Consider the following 15085-nt stretch of genomic DNA (forward strand, 5'->3'; position numbering starts at 1 on the left):
GTGCACTTTTTAGAAACCGTGAGACACACGTACTCTGTCAAGTGGGGGAACTGGATGCGTTTTGCCGGGGAGTTCCAGCGGGGCGTGGGGCCTCCTGGAGAGTGAAGGTAGGGGTTACTTTCCCTGAACGTTTGCTATTGATAATGGTGTCTGAATGCGCCCTCCGCAATGACATATTTAGGAGCCGTCTTTTAGAGTTTTATTTAAGCAAATTAAATTTGAATCGTTTCGTTATTTGGTTCTTTTGGGTGAACCGGCCCACTCACCTACCTAACAATTTAATTACAAAGTTAAAATCCCAATAAGAGCCAAGGCATTGAACAGTGCTGACTTGCGTCAGGCCTAATTATGACTGTAGTTTTCTCTTTTTTGAAATAAAGATGTTAAAATTACGTTCAGTTAAATGTGAAAAGTAGTTAACACAGCCAACCTTAAAGAGAAGGCCTATGGACTCTTTAAGACTGCAGGATTTAGGCCTGTTCCTTGGGACTTGATAATAGATGGGCAGGATTGGAGCAGAATAGTGTACCCTTACTCCAGGCTGGTGCCTGGTGGAGTACCAAAACTCGTTGTCTATTAGCCAGACTGGAATAGAAAAATTCTAGCTCTACAGTGATAAAAACAGCATGGTACTAGCAGAAAAACACTCAAAGATCAATGGAACAGAGCAGAAGATGCAGAAACAACTCCAAGCACATTGAGTTAGCTATCTTATTTCTGACAAAGGGGCCAAACATCTTTGCTAGAACAAAGACAGCCTCTTTTTATAAATGGTGCTGGGAAAACTGACTTCACATGCTCAATATTAAATCTAGACCCATATCTCTCACTATGCACTAAACAAATCGAAATATTTCAAAGATCTAAATATTAAAATAGAAACTTAATCTGCTGGAAGATGGAATAGGTAGAAGACATAGGTGTGGGCAAAGATTTTATGAACAAATCCTTGATCACACAGGAAATATGACAGTCAACAATTGGGATCGCATAAAGCTTTTGTTCACCAAAAGAAACCACCAGCAGAGTGAAGAGACAATCCACAGAATGGGAAAAAATTTTTGCCAGCTACTCCTCAGACAAACATCTAATACCTTGATACAACAAACTCAAAAATATCAGACCCCCCCCCAAATTTAAAGACCCAATAAAGAAATGATCATCTAAAATGAATAGACACTTCTCAGATGAAGAGGGACAAATAACATAAATACATGAAAAAGTGTTCAACGTCACAACATCACTGGTCATTCATGAAACAAATTAGAACAACACTGAGATTCCATCTCACTTCAGAATGTCTACCATTCAGAAACCAATAACAAATACTGGTGAGGCTGTGGGGAAAAGAAACTTTTCTGCATTGTTGGGAGTGTAAATTATTAGTACAACCACTATGGAAAACAGTATGGAGATTCCTCAAAAAACTGAAGCTAGAGGTTCCATTTGACCCACTTGGTCCCCTTCTGGGGATCTTCCCAAAAGAGTTAAAAGCATCATACCACAGTGATGTATGCATATCCATGTTTATGGCAGCACAATTTATAATATCAAAATCTTGCAAACAGCCCATATGCCCATCAACAGATGAATGGATAAAGAAAATATGATTTTTGCATACTGTGGAGTACTTCTCTGCCATAAAGGGTAAAAACATTTTTAGATAAGTGGATGTACCTTGTGAAATAAATCAGACACACAAGTTTAAATATCCTTGTTTCTCTTGTGTGAGAAACTGAAAATGAGTAAAACGGAGGATGGATATTGGGAAGTATGAAGAACATGTTCAAATGGGAAGGGGAACAAGGGAGGGGAAAGAAGAGAAAAGGGATTTTTATAAAGAAAACAGTGAAAGGAAAAACTGGAAACAAAGCTGTTATGGGAAAGGAAGAAGGGTGAAAGGAGGGAAGGGCAGTGGGGGGAAAATGAAATAAGATATGTGATCGGTCTCCCACCACCTCAGCAGCTGTTAGGTATCCTAGCTGCCCTCTTTCTATGGTGCCTTGCCCCCTCCCCTGTGTGACGTCATGCCAAGATGGTTGCTCCCACCAAAGGACAAACCCTTCTTCCCAGCATGCCCCTGGTCCCACCTAGAGAGTAACCTAATACTCACTCACCTCCTACCACCTAGTGACCTCATGGGCTCCTCCATTCCCTAGTCACTACTTCACTCAACCCCACCTCTGCCCCTACAAACCCCACCCCAGTCTCTATAAAAGACTCTCCCTGCCCCGGCCATATTGCTTTTGTCTCTCCTTTGTTCAGAGACAGCCCGGCAGATCTGTTCCCCTAATAAAGGCTTGTTGTGGCCAGGTCTGGTCTTGGTCTTCAGCCCTTTTACCTGACAATATGTACCTACAAGATTTGTACCTACAAATTTCCTGTAATCATGTATGGCCAAAATTTTAGCTCTGAGCTTCTGGCTGAAAGGGAAAATAAATATGGGCAACAAGAGATCAAGGTGCATATATCCCTTTCCTTTCCTCATGGGATAGTAGCATGATGGAATGTGATCTTTTTCAACCTTTAGTTTTATCAGCTGTTAGCTTCCAACATTTTACCTGGGTTATCTTCATAGATCTTCACCACTGTCCTTTGGTTATATACCTGTAAATAAAGTGGCAAGATAGAGATAGCAAAACTGAGCCACAAGTGAGTCTTCCAAATTGTTTGTTTGTTTTGTTTTGTTTTTGGTACGGGGTATGGGGGATTGAACTCTGGACCTTGCGGTTGTGAGGCAGGCAGTGGAACCACTGAGCTAAATCCCTGGCCTCCAAATTGATTTTTTTTTTTTTTTGTACCAGAGATCGAACTCGGGTCCTTGAGCTTGCGCAGCAAGCGGCGAAACCACTGAGCTAAATCCCCAGCCCTCCACATTGATTTTTAAGACCAATATGAAGATAGTTTATGAGGATAAGATAGTTTACGAGGATAGAAGGACAATAGTTTTTCCTATAGAAATTCTGTTCTCGAGCAGTATATTTATTGGCATTTAATATTGACTATTTTTCCTGAAAAACTAGAGTTCAAAGGAACAAGAGAATCAGATTAGCAGACAAAATAGTTTTTGATAGCTGAGAAATGTCTTTGGAAAGTAAATGCTGATGATAATTTTGATAAAGTCTGCAGAAAATAGCTTTAAATCTCGTTTTAGTCAATCCTGTGATGATTCTAGTATATGTGCTGCCAAAGTGCTGCTGTGATGATTCTGTATTAACCGCTTTCAAGTTCCTAACTTAACAGTTTTCCATGCTGTTCTTTCCCCCCCCCCGCTCGATTTTGTGGTTACAAGGCAGACGCAGTGCCACTGAGCTAAATCCCCAATTCAAAAACTGTAAAGTGCTTTAATCCACAGTAAAATTAAAATAGGAACCTTTAGGATCGTCATAGCACCAGTGGCATTTACTTCTTCATTCTGGGCATCATTTTCTCAGGTTCAATTGAAAAACTGACAATTTTTATACATAACTAGGCTTTTAATCTTAGTTTGGAGTCTCCCCAAATTTTTCCCCTGACCTTCACTTTCTTCATGAGGTTAATGAGAATTCCCTGAGTTACCCTCTGAAACTTGGTGGTGCTCCTCTGGGCCCAGGTTCATAGCTCACATCCTGTGGTCGATATTCACATGACTTATATTTTAAGCATCCCTATTTAAAAAATAAAAAGTATTACTTTTTTTTTTTTTTGGGGTACCAGGGATGGAACTCAGGACCTTCCACTTACGAGGCAGGCAGTGGCACCACTGAGCTAAATCCCGGACCCTACACATTACTTTTTAAATGAAAATAGTTATACATATTTGTAAAAAAGTCAATACAGAAAGCTTATACATGAAAAGGAATAGATCACTCTGCCTAGCAGTGGGAACAGATCTGAATAGTTTCATTGATCCCTGGTATTTACCACAATTTCTCTAGCCAGTTTTGAGGTTTTTAGTTTTGTTTTGTTTTTCAAATTTTATTTTTATTAGTACATGCTTGTAGTGCATAATGATTACATTGCTTGTAGGGAGTTAGTACATGTATGACACATCTTAATTCCCTTTATTCATCCCCTTTTCCCCTCCATTTCTTGGTTCCTTTCCCGTTAGCAAAAGATCTGTCTCCCTACTTCCTATTATCTTTTATTTTGCCTTTTATTTTTAATATGGGTTTCTCATATAAAAGAAACCTGATAGGTCTCCCACCACCTCAGCAGCTATTATGTATAGTAGCTGCCCTCTTCCTATGGTGCCTTGCCCCTTCCACTGTGTGATGTCATGCCAAGATGGTTGCTCCCACCAAAGAACAAACCCTTCTTCCCAGTATGCCCCTGTTCCCACCTAGAGAGTAACCTAATACTCGCTCACCTCCTACCACCTAGTGACATCACCGGCTCCTCCATTCCCTAGTCACTACCTCAGTCAACCCCGCCTCAGCCCCTACAAACCCCACCCCAGTCTCTATAAAAGACTCTCCCTGCCCCAGCCATATTGCTTTTGTCTCTCCTTTGTTCAGAGACAGCCTGGCAGATCTATTCCCCTAATAAAGGCTTGTTGTGGCCTGGTCTGGTCTTGGTCTTTGGCCCTTTTACCTGACATTTCTGGTGCCGTGACTCGGATGGTAGATGGTCCATTAAGGGACGATCCCCCGCAGGGTGGGGTTGATTGACCTTTTGGCCATCTCCAACGGACCTATCTGCCATTGCCAGGACCCTCCGGGGCTTTCTACCTTTGCCATTGCTGACGCTACACATCCACACCGGTCACCAATGTCTGGGTGAGTAGGGAGTTCAGCCTCCCTCTCGTCGGGTTCTCTGTCTCGTTCTCTCTCCCTCCGGGGACTTCTCAGAAATCCAAGCGCTTGGTCAGAGAAACCCCCGCGGCCTCTGGGCCCAGGACCGTGCCCCTGGGAGACGTCCCATCGGCCTGCCTCCTCTCGTTCTCTCCCTCTGGGAGACTCACTCGGAGATTATTAAAGGAGACAAGGACGCTTCTCCCCTTTGTCTTTCTCCCCAGGGGCTGCCTCCTCCTCACCCGCTCTAATCAGGGGGCCCAACAATCCAAACCCCACCCCTCAATGCCTCCAGGCTGCCTTCTGGCACAACTCAAACCCCTCAGATTGTTGGGACCAGACTTTAAGCCAAAAAGACTTGTTTTCTATTGTAATCAGGTTTGGCCTCAGTATAAATTAGATAATGGGTTTCCATGCCCCAAAAATGGCACTTTCAATTTTAACATACTGTGTGATTTACACAACTTCGGTCAACGCAATGGCAAATGGTCAGATATCCCCTACACACAAGCCTTTTCTACCTATGCTCTTAACCCTTCCTCTGTCAAACCTGTTCTTCTCAAGTACTCCTAGCCTGAGCCTATCACTCACCACTCATACCTCCCCCACTTTATAACTCTGTTGATAAGAAAAAGTTTTAAAGTTTAATAGATTAGCTATTAAAGTAGTTGTGGAAACAAACTAGGTAGTGTATCCCTTTAAAAACTTGCCTTAGCCCATTGCTTCTGCTGTTCGAAGTGAAGGTTATATAGCTTCTTTGATTTGTAGCTCCACTATAGATAACATCCTAACTAAAGAATGAAGTGAAAATCTTTGAACAAACTTGTGATATATGTGCCTTAACTGTCACGTGTTTAGGGCTATAATCAGTGACAAAAACCACCTGTGTCTAACCATTAAACAGGAATTAGAACTTTATTTACTTAACAAAGACCACTAGGGATGAGATAATGATGGACAAAAGTATAAAATGTTTATAGTGAGTCGGAGACAAAATATTTAAAAAGCTATTAGTAAAAGATATATTTTTGATATAAAAGGATTTTATATGTTTGTCTTATTAGCAGGACAAGACCAAAAGGCCTAAGTACATCAAGAAGGTGTGCGAAAGTGATTTATAAAGGAAATATATATGTTTACTTGTTGGTTTCAAGTTTGTTATAAAAGGTTTACAGAAATAGAGGTTTCATTGCTTCTGATTTTAATTCTACAAGAGATCTCTGTTAATTGACTTACAAAAAGTTTTAAATAGTCTTATTTATAATTATAAACCTAAAATTATAAAGAGATTATAATTCCATTGGGCTAAATATATTTGAGTGCACTCTAGTTTTAGAAATTGTCTTATGTCTTTGTTTTTTGTCCAATCCTACAGCTGTCTTGTTTATAGATAAAGGTTATTAAGTTCAAGGCATGCTCCCCTTGGTGAACAAAGGAGCAGCCACATGGAAATATTTTCCAGTCTTTGTTCACTAGGGGGACCTCAACAGTTTTCATCTTATAACAGACTGACCCGATAGTTTTCATAGCCTTATAAAAGACTTACAGGAATAAATATTATTTAAATATATTATTATACTGTTTATATCAGTTGTCATCAAAGGGATAAATTCTAAATATGTTATTATGGTGTGCTTACACTGGTCATTTTCAAAGGACTAAATATCCTATAAAAAACAGCAATAACAAGGTTTTATTTTTTCTAGTGTACTAAATGTATTTGTACTTTCTGACTGTACAGGTTTTCTAATATTTGTTTATGATAATAACCTCTTTTTGATTCAGGTATTTGCCTTTTCATACACTCTAGCTATTTATGATAACAGATACATATATGGGCTATTTTCTTTAGATGGTATCCTATCAAAAGATTATTTATTTATTTTTTTTAAAGATAATTTAGGTAAAAACTTTTGGTGTTTTTAAAAAATGACGATGGCTATTTTATATCAAGATGGACATTTAAATGTGTTACAAAGGTAAAGTCATCATAATTGTCATGTTAAAATATTATTTGTGGCTCTTTTTCTGTTAATATTCTACAGGAGTTCAACTACTAAAAAACAACCATGACTGATAACAGTAACAGTGCTCTATATTTTAAATTCCAAAATGTTTGTTATTCAGGTAAAACTATAATAGTTAAGTTCATTATTCTTGTTACAATGCTAACGCTATTGACCTTCTCTTCTGGGTGTTCAACAACTAAAGTTTGGAGACCAAAACTAAAAGGTAACTGGGCTATGAGGATAGCCAATATTTTGGCCCTGGCCCCTCAAGGTCAACAAAGTTCCAGGACATGAGGGAACCTTCTCTACAGGGTCCTACATCTTTGGTAAGTCACTCAACCTCCTAAACTGGGAGATTGCTGGACACCAGAGGACAATGTACTGTGTGCCAAAGGAGGGTCACCAAGAAAAAAATCTCCAATGCTTTCACTGAAAGCAACTTGGTCAAGCAAGGCCATGACCCATCCAGACGGCTGACACTGACAGAGGAGCAGAGAGGCACTATGCATGGTTCCAAAGTAATGGCCTGGAGAGACGTAACTGACCTTAATAGATAACAAGAGGTTCATATTGATTGACACAGGTCTCACTTTAACTTGGTCTTAAACACCCAGCAGAAAAAATAACCAAAAGAGGCACAAAACAATGACATAATAATAAAGCTAGACTTCAGAAAAATTAATACATAGCCCACCCATTAAAATCTTTTGGTTCACTCATGACACAGCCATTTCAAAAAGACAAAACTTTGGGTACTAAATAGAAGCAAAAATCATTAATTAGCTACAAGTGTGTACAGATTCTTTTCAAAAAAAATTAAAAGAAGTTATTTACAGGTAACCAATCCTAGAAACCACTGGTCTCCAGATCTCTCCTTTTAGATAAGTGTTTTTCTGATTCTGTGATAACTAACTATCGTGTAGTGACCAAAAAGAAAAAAAAAACAAACCATAAAGTAAGAGTATTGAGAAAAAATCACCTGCTTGTCAGCCATAGTCAGGATAAGTTCTATACCAAGCAGCTACAGGATTTATTCCTTTTGAAATAATGTACATCCTTGTTCTCTGTTTATGGTGCCTCTTCTCATTGTGCTCATATTTCCTGGATACCTACCCTACCCGTGTCTAAAAAGATCAAGCCTTTTATGTTACACTTGATCGCCTTAAGTTGTCCAATGTCCTTGTTGAGGTTATCAGTTCTCTTTATTTTTAAATATATCTAGGAGGCTTCCAAAAACTGAGAGATACAGGAATAAAACTGTCCTGGCCTTGAATTTAAAGAAGAAGTCAGGTTCATAGTAACACTACACTCATCGGTAGGTTGGCGTCCAAAAGACATTTGCTCAGTTACATACACCTTTTATATTCCCAGAAAAAAAAAAAAAAAGGATTATAAAGATCATATAAATTGTGTTTATCACTTTTCCACTCATTCTCTAAGAGCAAGGACATGACACATGGGCCCTTAGATCAGGAGCTATGATCTCTTCCATAACAGTCTCTTACTTCTACAACAAATGAGCCCCTAAACATCCAGCTGTCTCTGTAAAACCTATGTAAATAATAAATAAAAAATTACATGTCAAATGAAAAAAATTAAAACTCAGTGGGCCAGATTGATATGCCCTCCAAGGTACTAATCAATGGTGGGGCACGTTTGGTTCCTGGAGCTCATGGCTCGCCTGGCTGTTCCTACTCTTGGGACCCCTCAGTAGTATCTGTTTAATTCTCTGGTTTGGACTGTGCCTGGTTCGCTGTTTTCAAAATTTCTTGCAGAAACGATTGAGGGCATTCACCAGCCAGACAGCCACAGAGTTCATCATGGCAGGGAACCAGCCAGTACAGCAAAAGGAGGAGGTCCCCACTTGCCACGGGCCTCATGAGATCCAGGTCTAGCCCCGATCTTCGCCCCTTGTCAGCAGGAAGCAGCTCCAGAAGAAGAGACCTTCGCCCAACTATCATAAAACAAAAGCCTGGAATGATAGGTCTCCCACCACCTCAGCAGCTATTATGTATAGTAGCTGCCCTCTTCCTATGGTGCCTTGCCCCCTCCCCTGTGTGATGTCATGCCAAGATGGTTGCTCCCACCAAAGAACAAACCCTTCTTCCCAGTATGCCCCTGTTCCCACCTAGAGAGTAACCTAATACTCGCTCACCTCCCACCTAGTGACATCACCGGCTCCTCCATTCCCTAGTCACTACCTCAGTCAACCCCGCCTCAGCCCCTACAAACCCCACCCCAGTCTCTATAAAAGACTCTCCCTGCCCCAGCCATATTGCTTTTGTCTCTCCTTTGTTCAGAGACAGCCTGGCAGATCTATTTCCCTAATAAAGGCTTGTTGTGGCCTGGTCTGGTCTTGGTCTTCGGCCCTTTTACCTGACAAAACCATGACTAAGATTATGTGTTTGATTTATTTCACTTAATGTGGTGACATTGGCCAGAGGTATGTATGAGATGCCTATGCAGAGAAAGCCACACACCCAAAACCTCCTGGTTTTGGAGCCACGCACCCAAAACCTCCTGGAATGCCTAGTTAGAGATTAAAAGATAGCCTACAGGGCCACAAGTCAAGTAGGATCCAAGCACATTGCCTTAAGGTATAGATACTCTGGTCCTCTCTTTCCCGTACTTAGACCTAAAACCAGTCAGGTAAGAGAACACCCTCATGTCTTTAACTCTGAGGAAGAACCTAAAAGGGGAATAGCCAGATGAAATGAAATTTCTAGGTTTAGGTTTTTGAGAAATCGCCATATTGATTTCCACAGCTGTTGTCCTACTATACATTCCCACCAACAATGTAGAAGGGTTCCTTTTTCCCCCACAGCCTCTCAACATTTGTATTATATTTCTTTGTGTTTTGTTTTTGGTTTTGGTACTGGGGATCAAACTCAGGACCTTACCCTTGCAAGGCAGGTGAAGCGCCACTGAGCTAAATCCCTGGCCCCTGTTTTATATTTCTTGATAATGGCCACTTTCTGAAGTAAGATGGAATTTCAGTGTTGTTTTTATTTGCATCTCTAATTTCCATTTGCCAGAGGTTTTGGACATTATTTCATGTGTTAGTCATTTGTACTTCTGAGAAGTGTCTGTTCATTTCAGTTGCCCAAACTGTATTTTGATTGGGACTTTTATTTTGGAAGGTCTGATTTTTGTTGTTGTTCTGTATATATTCTAGATATTAGTCCCTGTTCAAGTTGTAGCTGGGAAAAAATTTTTCCATTCTGTATATTTTCATTCTGTTGTTCTTTTGCTGGGCAGAAACTTTAATTTGATATGATCCCATTTGTTGATTCTTGGTATTATTTCTTGTGTAATTGAGGTTCTATGCAGGAAGTCCTTGCCTATGCCTATGTTTCAACAGTTTTCGCTATTTTATCTTTCAGCAGATTGTTTCTGTTTTAACATTTAGAGCCTTGATCCATTTTTATTTTAGTTTAGTATATGATGAGAGATATGAGTCATCATGAATCTATATGTGGTTAGCTGGTTTGCCTACCACCACTTGTTACAGAGGATACCTTCCCCCCAGTGTAGGTTTTTGGCTCCTTGGTCAAAGATCAGATAGCTGAATAGGCCCAGCGTTGTTTCTGTGTCGTCTGTTCTGTTCCATTGATCCACATGTATGTATTTTTCCCCCCAAACTATATGGTTTTTATCATTGTATTGAGCCAGAAAAAAAACGATTTCTGAGAGCAAAAAGTTTTTCCTGGGGCTCGCTGACCTGACAAAGAGCCACTCCCAGCCCCTACCCCCTCCCACACCTAAAACCTGTCTGAGGCTTCCCCAGGCTTGTCCTCCTTCATTATCTTTTGTTCTCAGTAAATCTGTATCCTCAAGAGTATGTAATCCCGACTTTCCCCCAGTACACAAATGAGCTAAATTCCAGTGTACTTTTCTATCCAATCATGTAAACTAAATGTAACCTCCTCAACCAGTGAGCTGATGTTAAGTGTCTTGCTTCTCTATCCCCGCTCCTCTTCCCTTGATCCATATAAACCCTGTTCACTGCCAGCTCCACGCTGATCACTTTGTGGAGAAATCTCCAATATCCCCGATCGGCCGCGGGCATGATAAAGCTGTACACCTGTCTCCAACCTCTGGGTGTGTTCTCGGTTCTTCTTGGCCTGGTCCCACTAAACCACTAAGAGCTGTAACACTGTGGACTGCAAGTCTCTCGCCACATTAGCTTTGTAGTATAACTTCAAGTCGAGGATTATGATGCCTCTTGTTTTACTCCTTGCTTTTGAGATTCAAGGTCTCTTCTGGTTCTATATGAATTTTAGGATTGTTTTCCCTAGTTCTGTGAGGAATGTTTTTGTTGAGATTGTATTAAATCTGTCTGTCAGTTTTGGAAGTATGGCCATTTTGACAGTATTGGTTCTGCCTATCTGGAAACGGGATATCTTTCCATTTTCTGATGTCCTTTTTAATCTTCTTCTTCACGATACTATAATTTTCATTGTAGAGATCTTTCACTTCCTTGGTTAGGTTAATTCCTAAGTATTTAATTTTTCTTGATGATATTGTAAATGGTATTATTTTCCTAATTTCTTTCTCAGTGAGTTTATTGTGTTCAGGAATGCTATTGATTTTTTGTGTATTGACTTTGTATCTTGCTATGCTACTGAATTTGGTTATTAATTCTAGGATTCTTGGTGGAAATTTTTGGGTCTTCTGTGTAGAAGATCATGTCATTCTTACCTGATTGCTCTAATGTTTCAAGAACTGTATTGAGCAGAAGTGGTGATAGTGGACATTCTTGTCTTGTTTCTGATTTTAAAGGGGAAGCTTTCAGCCTTTCCCCATTTAATACGATGTTGGCCATTGGTTGGTCATAAGTGGCTTTTGTCAGTTGGAAGTAATGTCCTTCTTCACCTATTTTCTTTTGGATTTTTATCATGAATGGGTGTTGGATTTTGTCAGAGGATTTTTTTTTTTTTCTTTCCGGTACCGGGGATGGAACTCAGGACCTTGTGCTTCCCAGGCAGGCGAAGCGCCACTGAGCTACATCCCTAGCCTCAGCCGTTTTTCTGTGTCATTTGAGATGTATCATGTGATTTTTGTGCTGTTCATGTGCTGTACTGTAGGGTTTTCAAATTTTAGACATCAACTTCCTGCTTGGTAGAAGAGGTTTTAGTTCACTTAAGCTACCCTACTTCCCCTTCCCTTTACCATATTAGCTGTTTTTACATCCTTATTTTCCTAATTGCATAGATTGTGTTTAGGAGTTAGTTTCTTAGTCATGATTTGTAAGCATGTTTTATCAGATGAGGACTGCGCTTTGCTTATTGAAGATAATGGTATCTCTGATCATCTCACTTTTTTTCTCCCATTACCTAATCCAGTCATATGAACTTTTGTGCTATTAGATAAATCTGTGTTCTTTTAGCTTTGCTGTAGATTTTTCATTCTTTCAAGTTTTCCTGTTAGAAAATTTGATAATTTCTCTTCCTCAAAAAAAAAAAATTAAGCCAGGAGTTGTGGCACATGCCTGTAATTGCAGCACTCTGGAGGCTGCAGCAGCAGGCACCCCTTTGTGTTAGTGAATTCACAGAATTTTCAGAAACATTTGTATTAAGATCCTTAGTGTTTAGTGATTTGGGTTGTTTTTACGCATGTGCTTGGGATGGACCTAGGCAAGCACTCTCTTCAGCAGTATCTCTAGCCCACTACTTAATCCTTTGTTAAAATATGATTTAACCATTTAAAAATAATATAAAGGCAGGGTTTTTTGTTTGCTTGTTTGTTTAGACTTTTAGATTTCTTTTCTGAGCAGGATGTGGTGACGCAGGCCCTCTCATGTCAGGGCTCAGGAGAACTGCAAGTCTAGGCTCAGCCTGGGCAACTCAGTGGCTTACAAACCCTGTGTCTAAGTATGGGTGGGCTGAGCAGGCTGGGCATACAGCTCAGTGCCAAGGCCCTTGGTTCAGGCCCAAGTGCTGCAAAGAATGCACTCATTTTCTGAAAGAAGAAAACCTGAATTGGTTTCTCAGTAAAATCTAAGAAATCGACTTGAGATTGCACAGTTGAAGACTGACATTATCAATTGAAGATCCAAGTAACTCCTTTGTAATTGGAACGATTAAAGTTCTTCTCCTTTAAAAATGTTTGTGCCAGCCGAACTTGGGGCTCAGAAGTAGAATAGCCTTGGATAGGAACCCATCTCTGCCTTTGTTGAGTCAGTCCAGCCATCCAGCCCTGCCCGGAGTCCCTGCCACTCACAGGGAACACATTCATTTTATAATGTCAGATTCTCCTTGTACTCTCCAGTTGCTTGTCTTACAGAATTTTTCTTTCACCCCACAGAATAATGTCTCTTCCAAATTGCAGAATACTGGAAGGCGTCTCTCATCTCCCTTCTTCTTATTGCTAACTGTACTTACAGCTTAACCACTTGACAGTTTACCCTGAGTATCACTCGGCAATGTGCTTTTTCTGTCCTGACTGTCCCGAGTATGGCTTAGGCAGGTGTCATTTCAACCAGTCAATTCTTGTATTGAATAAATTTGATAAAATTATTGTTTTTATATTTGTTATTTTATCTTATAAAAATTAACAACAATGCAATTTTTTATCATGTATTTAAATAATTGGACTGGTAAGTGGTTAAAAGCATTCTTTAGGATGTTTCTTGGTCTCTCCATTTTATTTTGGTCTTCTAAAATGCGCCAGCGAAGTGGAGAACATATTCCCCGACAGTAGACCAGTCTTAGCAGATAAAGAATGTCTTACAGCGGGTTGCAGTTTCATTAATAACCAGTTTTCTTGAGTAGATGTTTATGAGATAGGACATTTAAGCGGAGATGTTGTAAGTTGTGAAGGTTGCCAGGCAAAGGGCAGGGTCAGCCAGCCAAAGGAAGCAGCACCAGGGACCTGACAGTGAGAGCTGCTGAAGCCAGATGTGGCCTGGGTACCAGTGTGCAGAATGAGGGGATGACACCAGTCCTTCCTCTGAGCTTGTTGGCTTTTGCCAAGTGTCATAAAAAGCAGCAGCTCATTTCAGAATAGAGAGTTCCTGATCACTGTCCAGTCCCTTTTCCAACACCTGCTAGGCCTGAGACATTCAGAGCTCCAGTGTAAGGACTAAGATGGAGACGGTAAGAATGGTTTATTATTGGCAAAAGTACAGTGAGATATAGACGTGTTATTCTCCATGAAGTGAAGCAAAATAAGATACTGCAGACCAGGTGTGATGACACACGCTTGTGATCTCTGTTAGTCAGGAGCCTGAGGCAGGAGGATCTCCAGGCCAGTCTAAGCAGTAGTGAGGCCCTGTCTTAAAATAAATTGGAGGGTAGAGAGAGGTTTAGGGATGAAGCTCAGTGGTATAGTATTTACCCAGCATGCAGGAGGCCCTGGGTTCAATCCCCCTCCTTACTATTAGAAAATAAATAAATACTGAAGAGAAAAATGCCTTTTTCATGTCTGAGTACCCTATTGGCAAACAAGCTTTACCCAGAAGGCTTTTCCTGGAGTGCCAAGTTGGGATGTTGTTACCTGGGGGCTCAGTGCTTGCCACCGGGGCCTGCTCTTCATGGTGAGAAACCCGGGGAATTTTAGGAGAATAAGAACAACAGGATCACAGTTTGTGATTTAGAAGGACAATTTTAGCCATGTGCCCCTCTGCTTCTATCATTCCTTTAAGACACTACCATCGTTTTGTCTCAGCAGTGGCCAGCAGCCTTCCGAGCACAGGCCTGTGGCTTTCACTTCAGTGTCAACGGGAATAAGAGGGCATCTGCTAAAGTTTCAAATTCAGTAAGTTCATGTCCTTTGGCTCCATTATGAACAGCTTTCTTGACTTAGATGACTTATAATCTGTTTCCTTTAATGTATTTGAGTATTGAACATATTTAAAGAAAAATTCTTTTGGGCATCCATTGCAGCTTAAATTATTTTTGGTGCAATAATTCTTAGTTGGCTGGGCTTGGTGGTAGTGGTAAACACCTCTAATCCCAGCACTCAGGAGGCTGAGGCAGGAGGACTGCCCCAAGTTCCAGGCCAGCCTGAACAACATAGTGAGACCCTCTCTCCAAAAAAAAAAAATTGTAGCACAAATATTAACATGGATATTGGCATTTTTTGCTTGTAGCTCTTAATCTATACTCTAGATTTTAAATCAAGTAAAGCAAATAAATAAAAAGAAAGAATATTAGCTGTGATGGCTGATGGACTCTCCACTCAGAATATTCTAAGATTGTGACCAGGCATGGTGATGCACATCTGTAATCACAGCACTCAGGAGGCTGAGAGGCAAAAGGATTGTTTTGAATTCAAGGCCAGCCTGGGCTACATAGTGAATTC

General features: G+C 40.4%; 1 protein-coding gene across 3 annotated transcripts in view; it reads left to right on the plus strand.

Moving 5' to 3' along the window:
• The window catches only part of Sdha (succinate dehydrogenase complex flavoprotein subunit A), a 35949-nt gene that overhangs the window by 520 nt on the left and 20344 nt on the right, over positions 1-15085 (plus strand). For 2 of the 3 annotated variants that reach the window (XM_004845101.4, XM_004845102.4), the window contains exon 2: positions 14450-14539. In XM_004845101.4, coding sequence (XP_004845158.1) covers positions 14450-14539 — 90 coding nt within the window. The remainder of the gene's footprint in view (positions 1-14449; positions 14540-15085) is intronic. The other variant, XM_013072383.3, reaches the window with a different exon arrangement.

The sequence above is a fragment of the Heterocephalus glaber genome, unplaced genomic scaffold (genome assembly GCF_053883595.1).
Source record: "Heterocephalus glaber isolate CG9 unplaced genomic scaffold, H.glaber_assembly_v1.0 deba00001537, whole genome shotgun sequence".
Classification (NCBI taxonomy): domain Eukaryota; kingdom Metazoa; phylum Chordata; class Mammalia; order Rodentia; family Bathyergidae; genus Heterocephalus; species Heterocephalus glaber.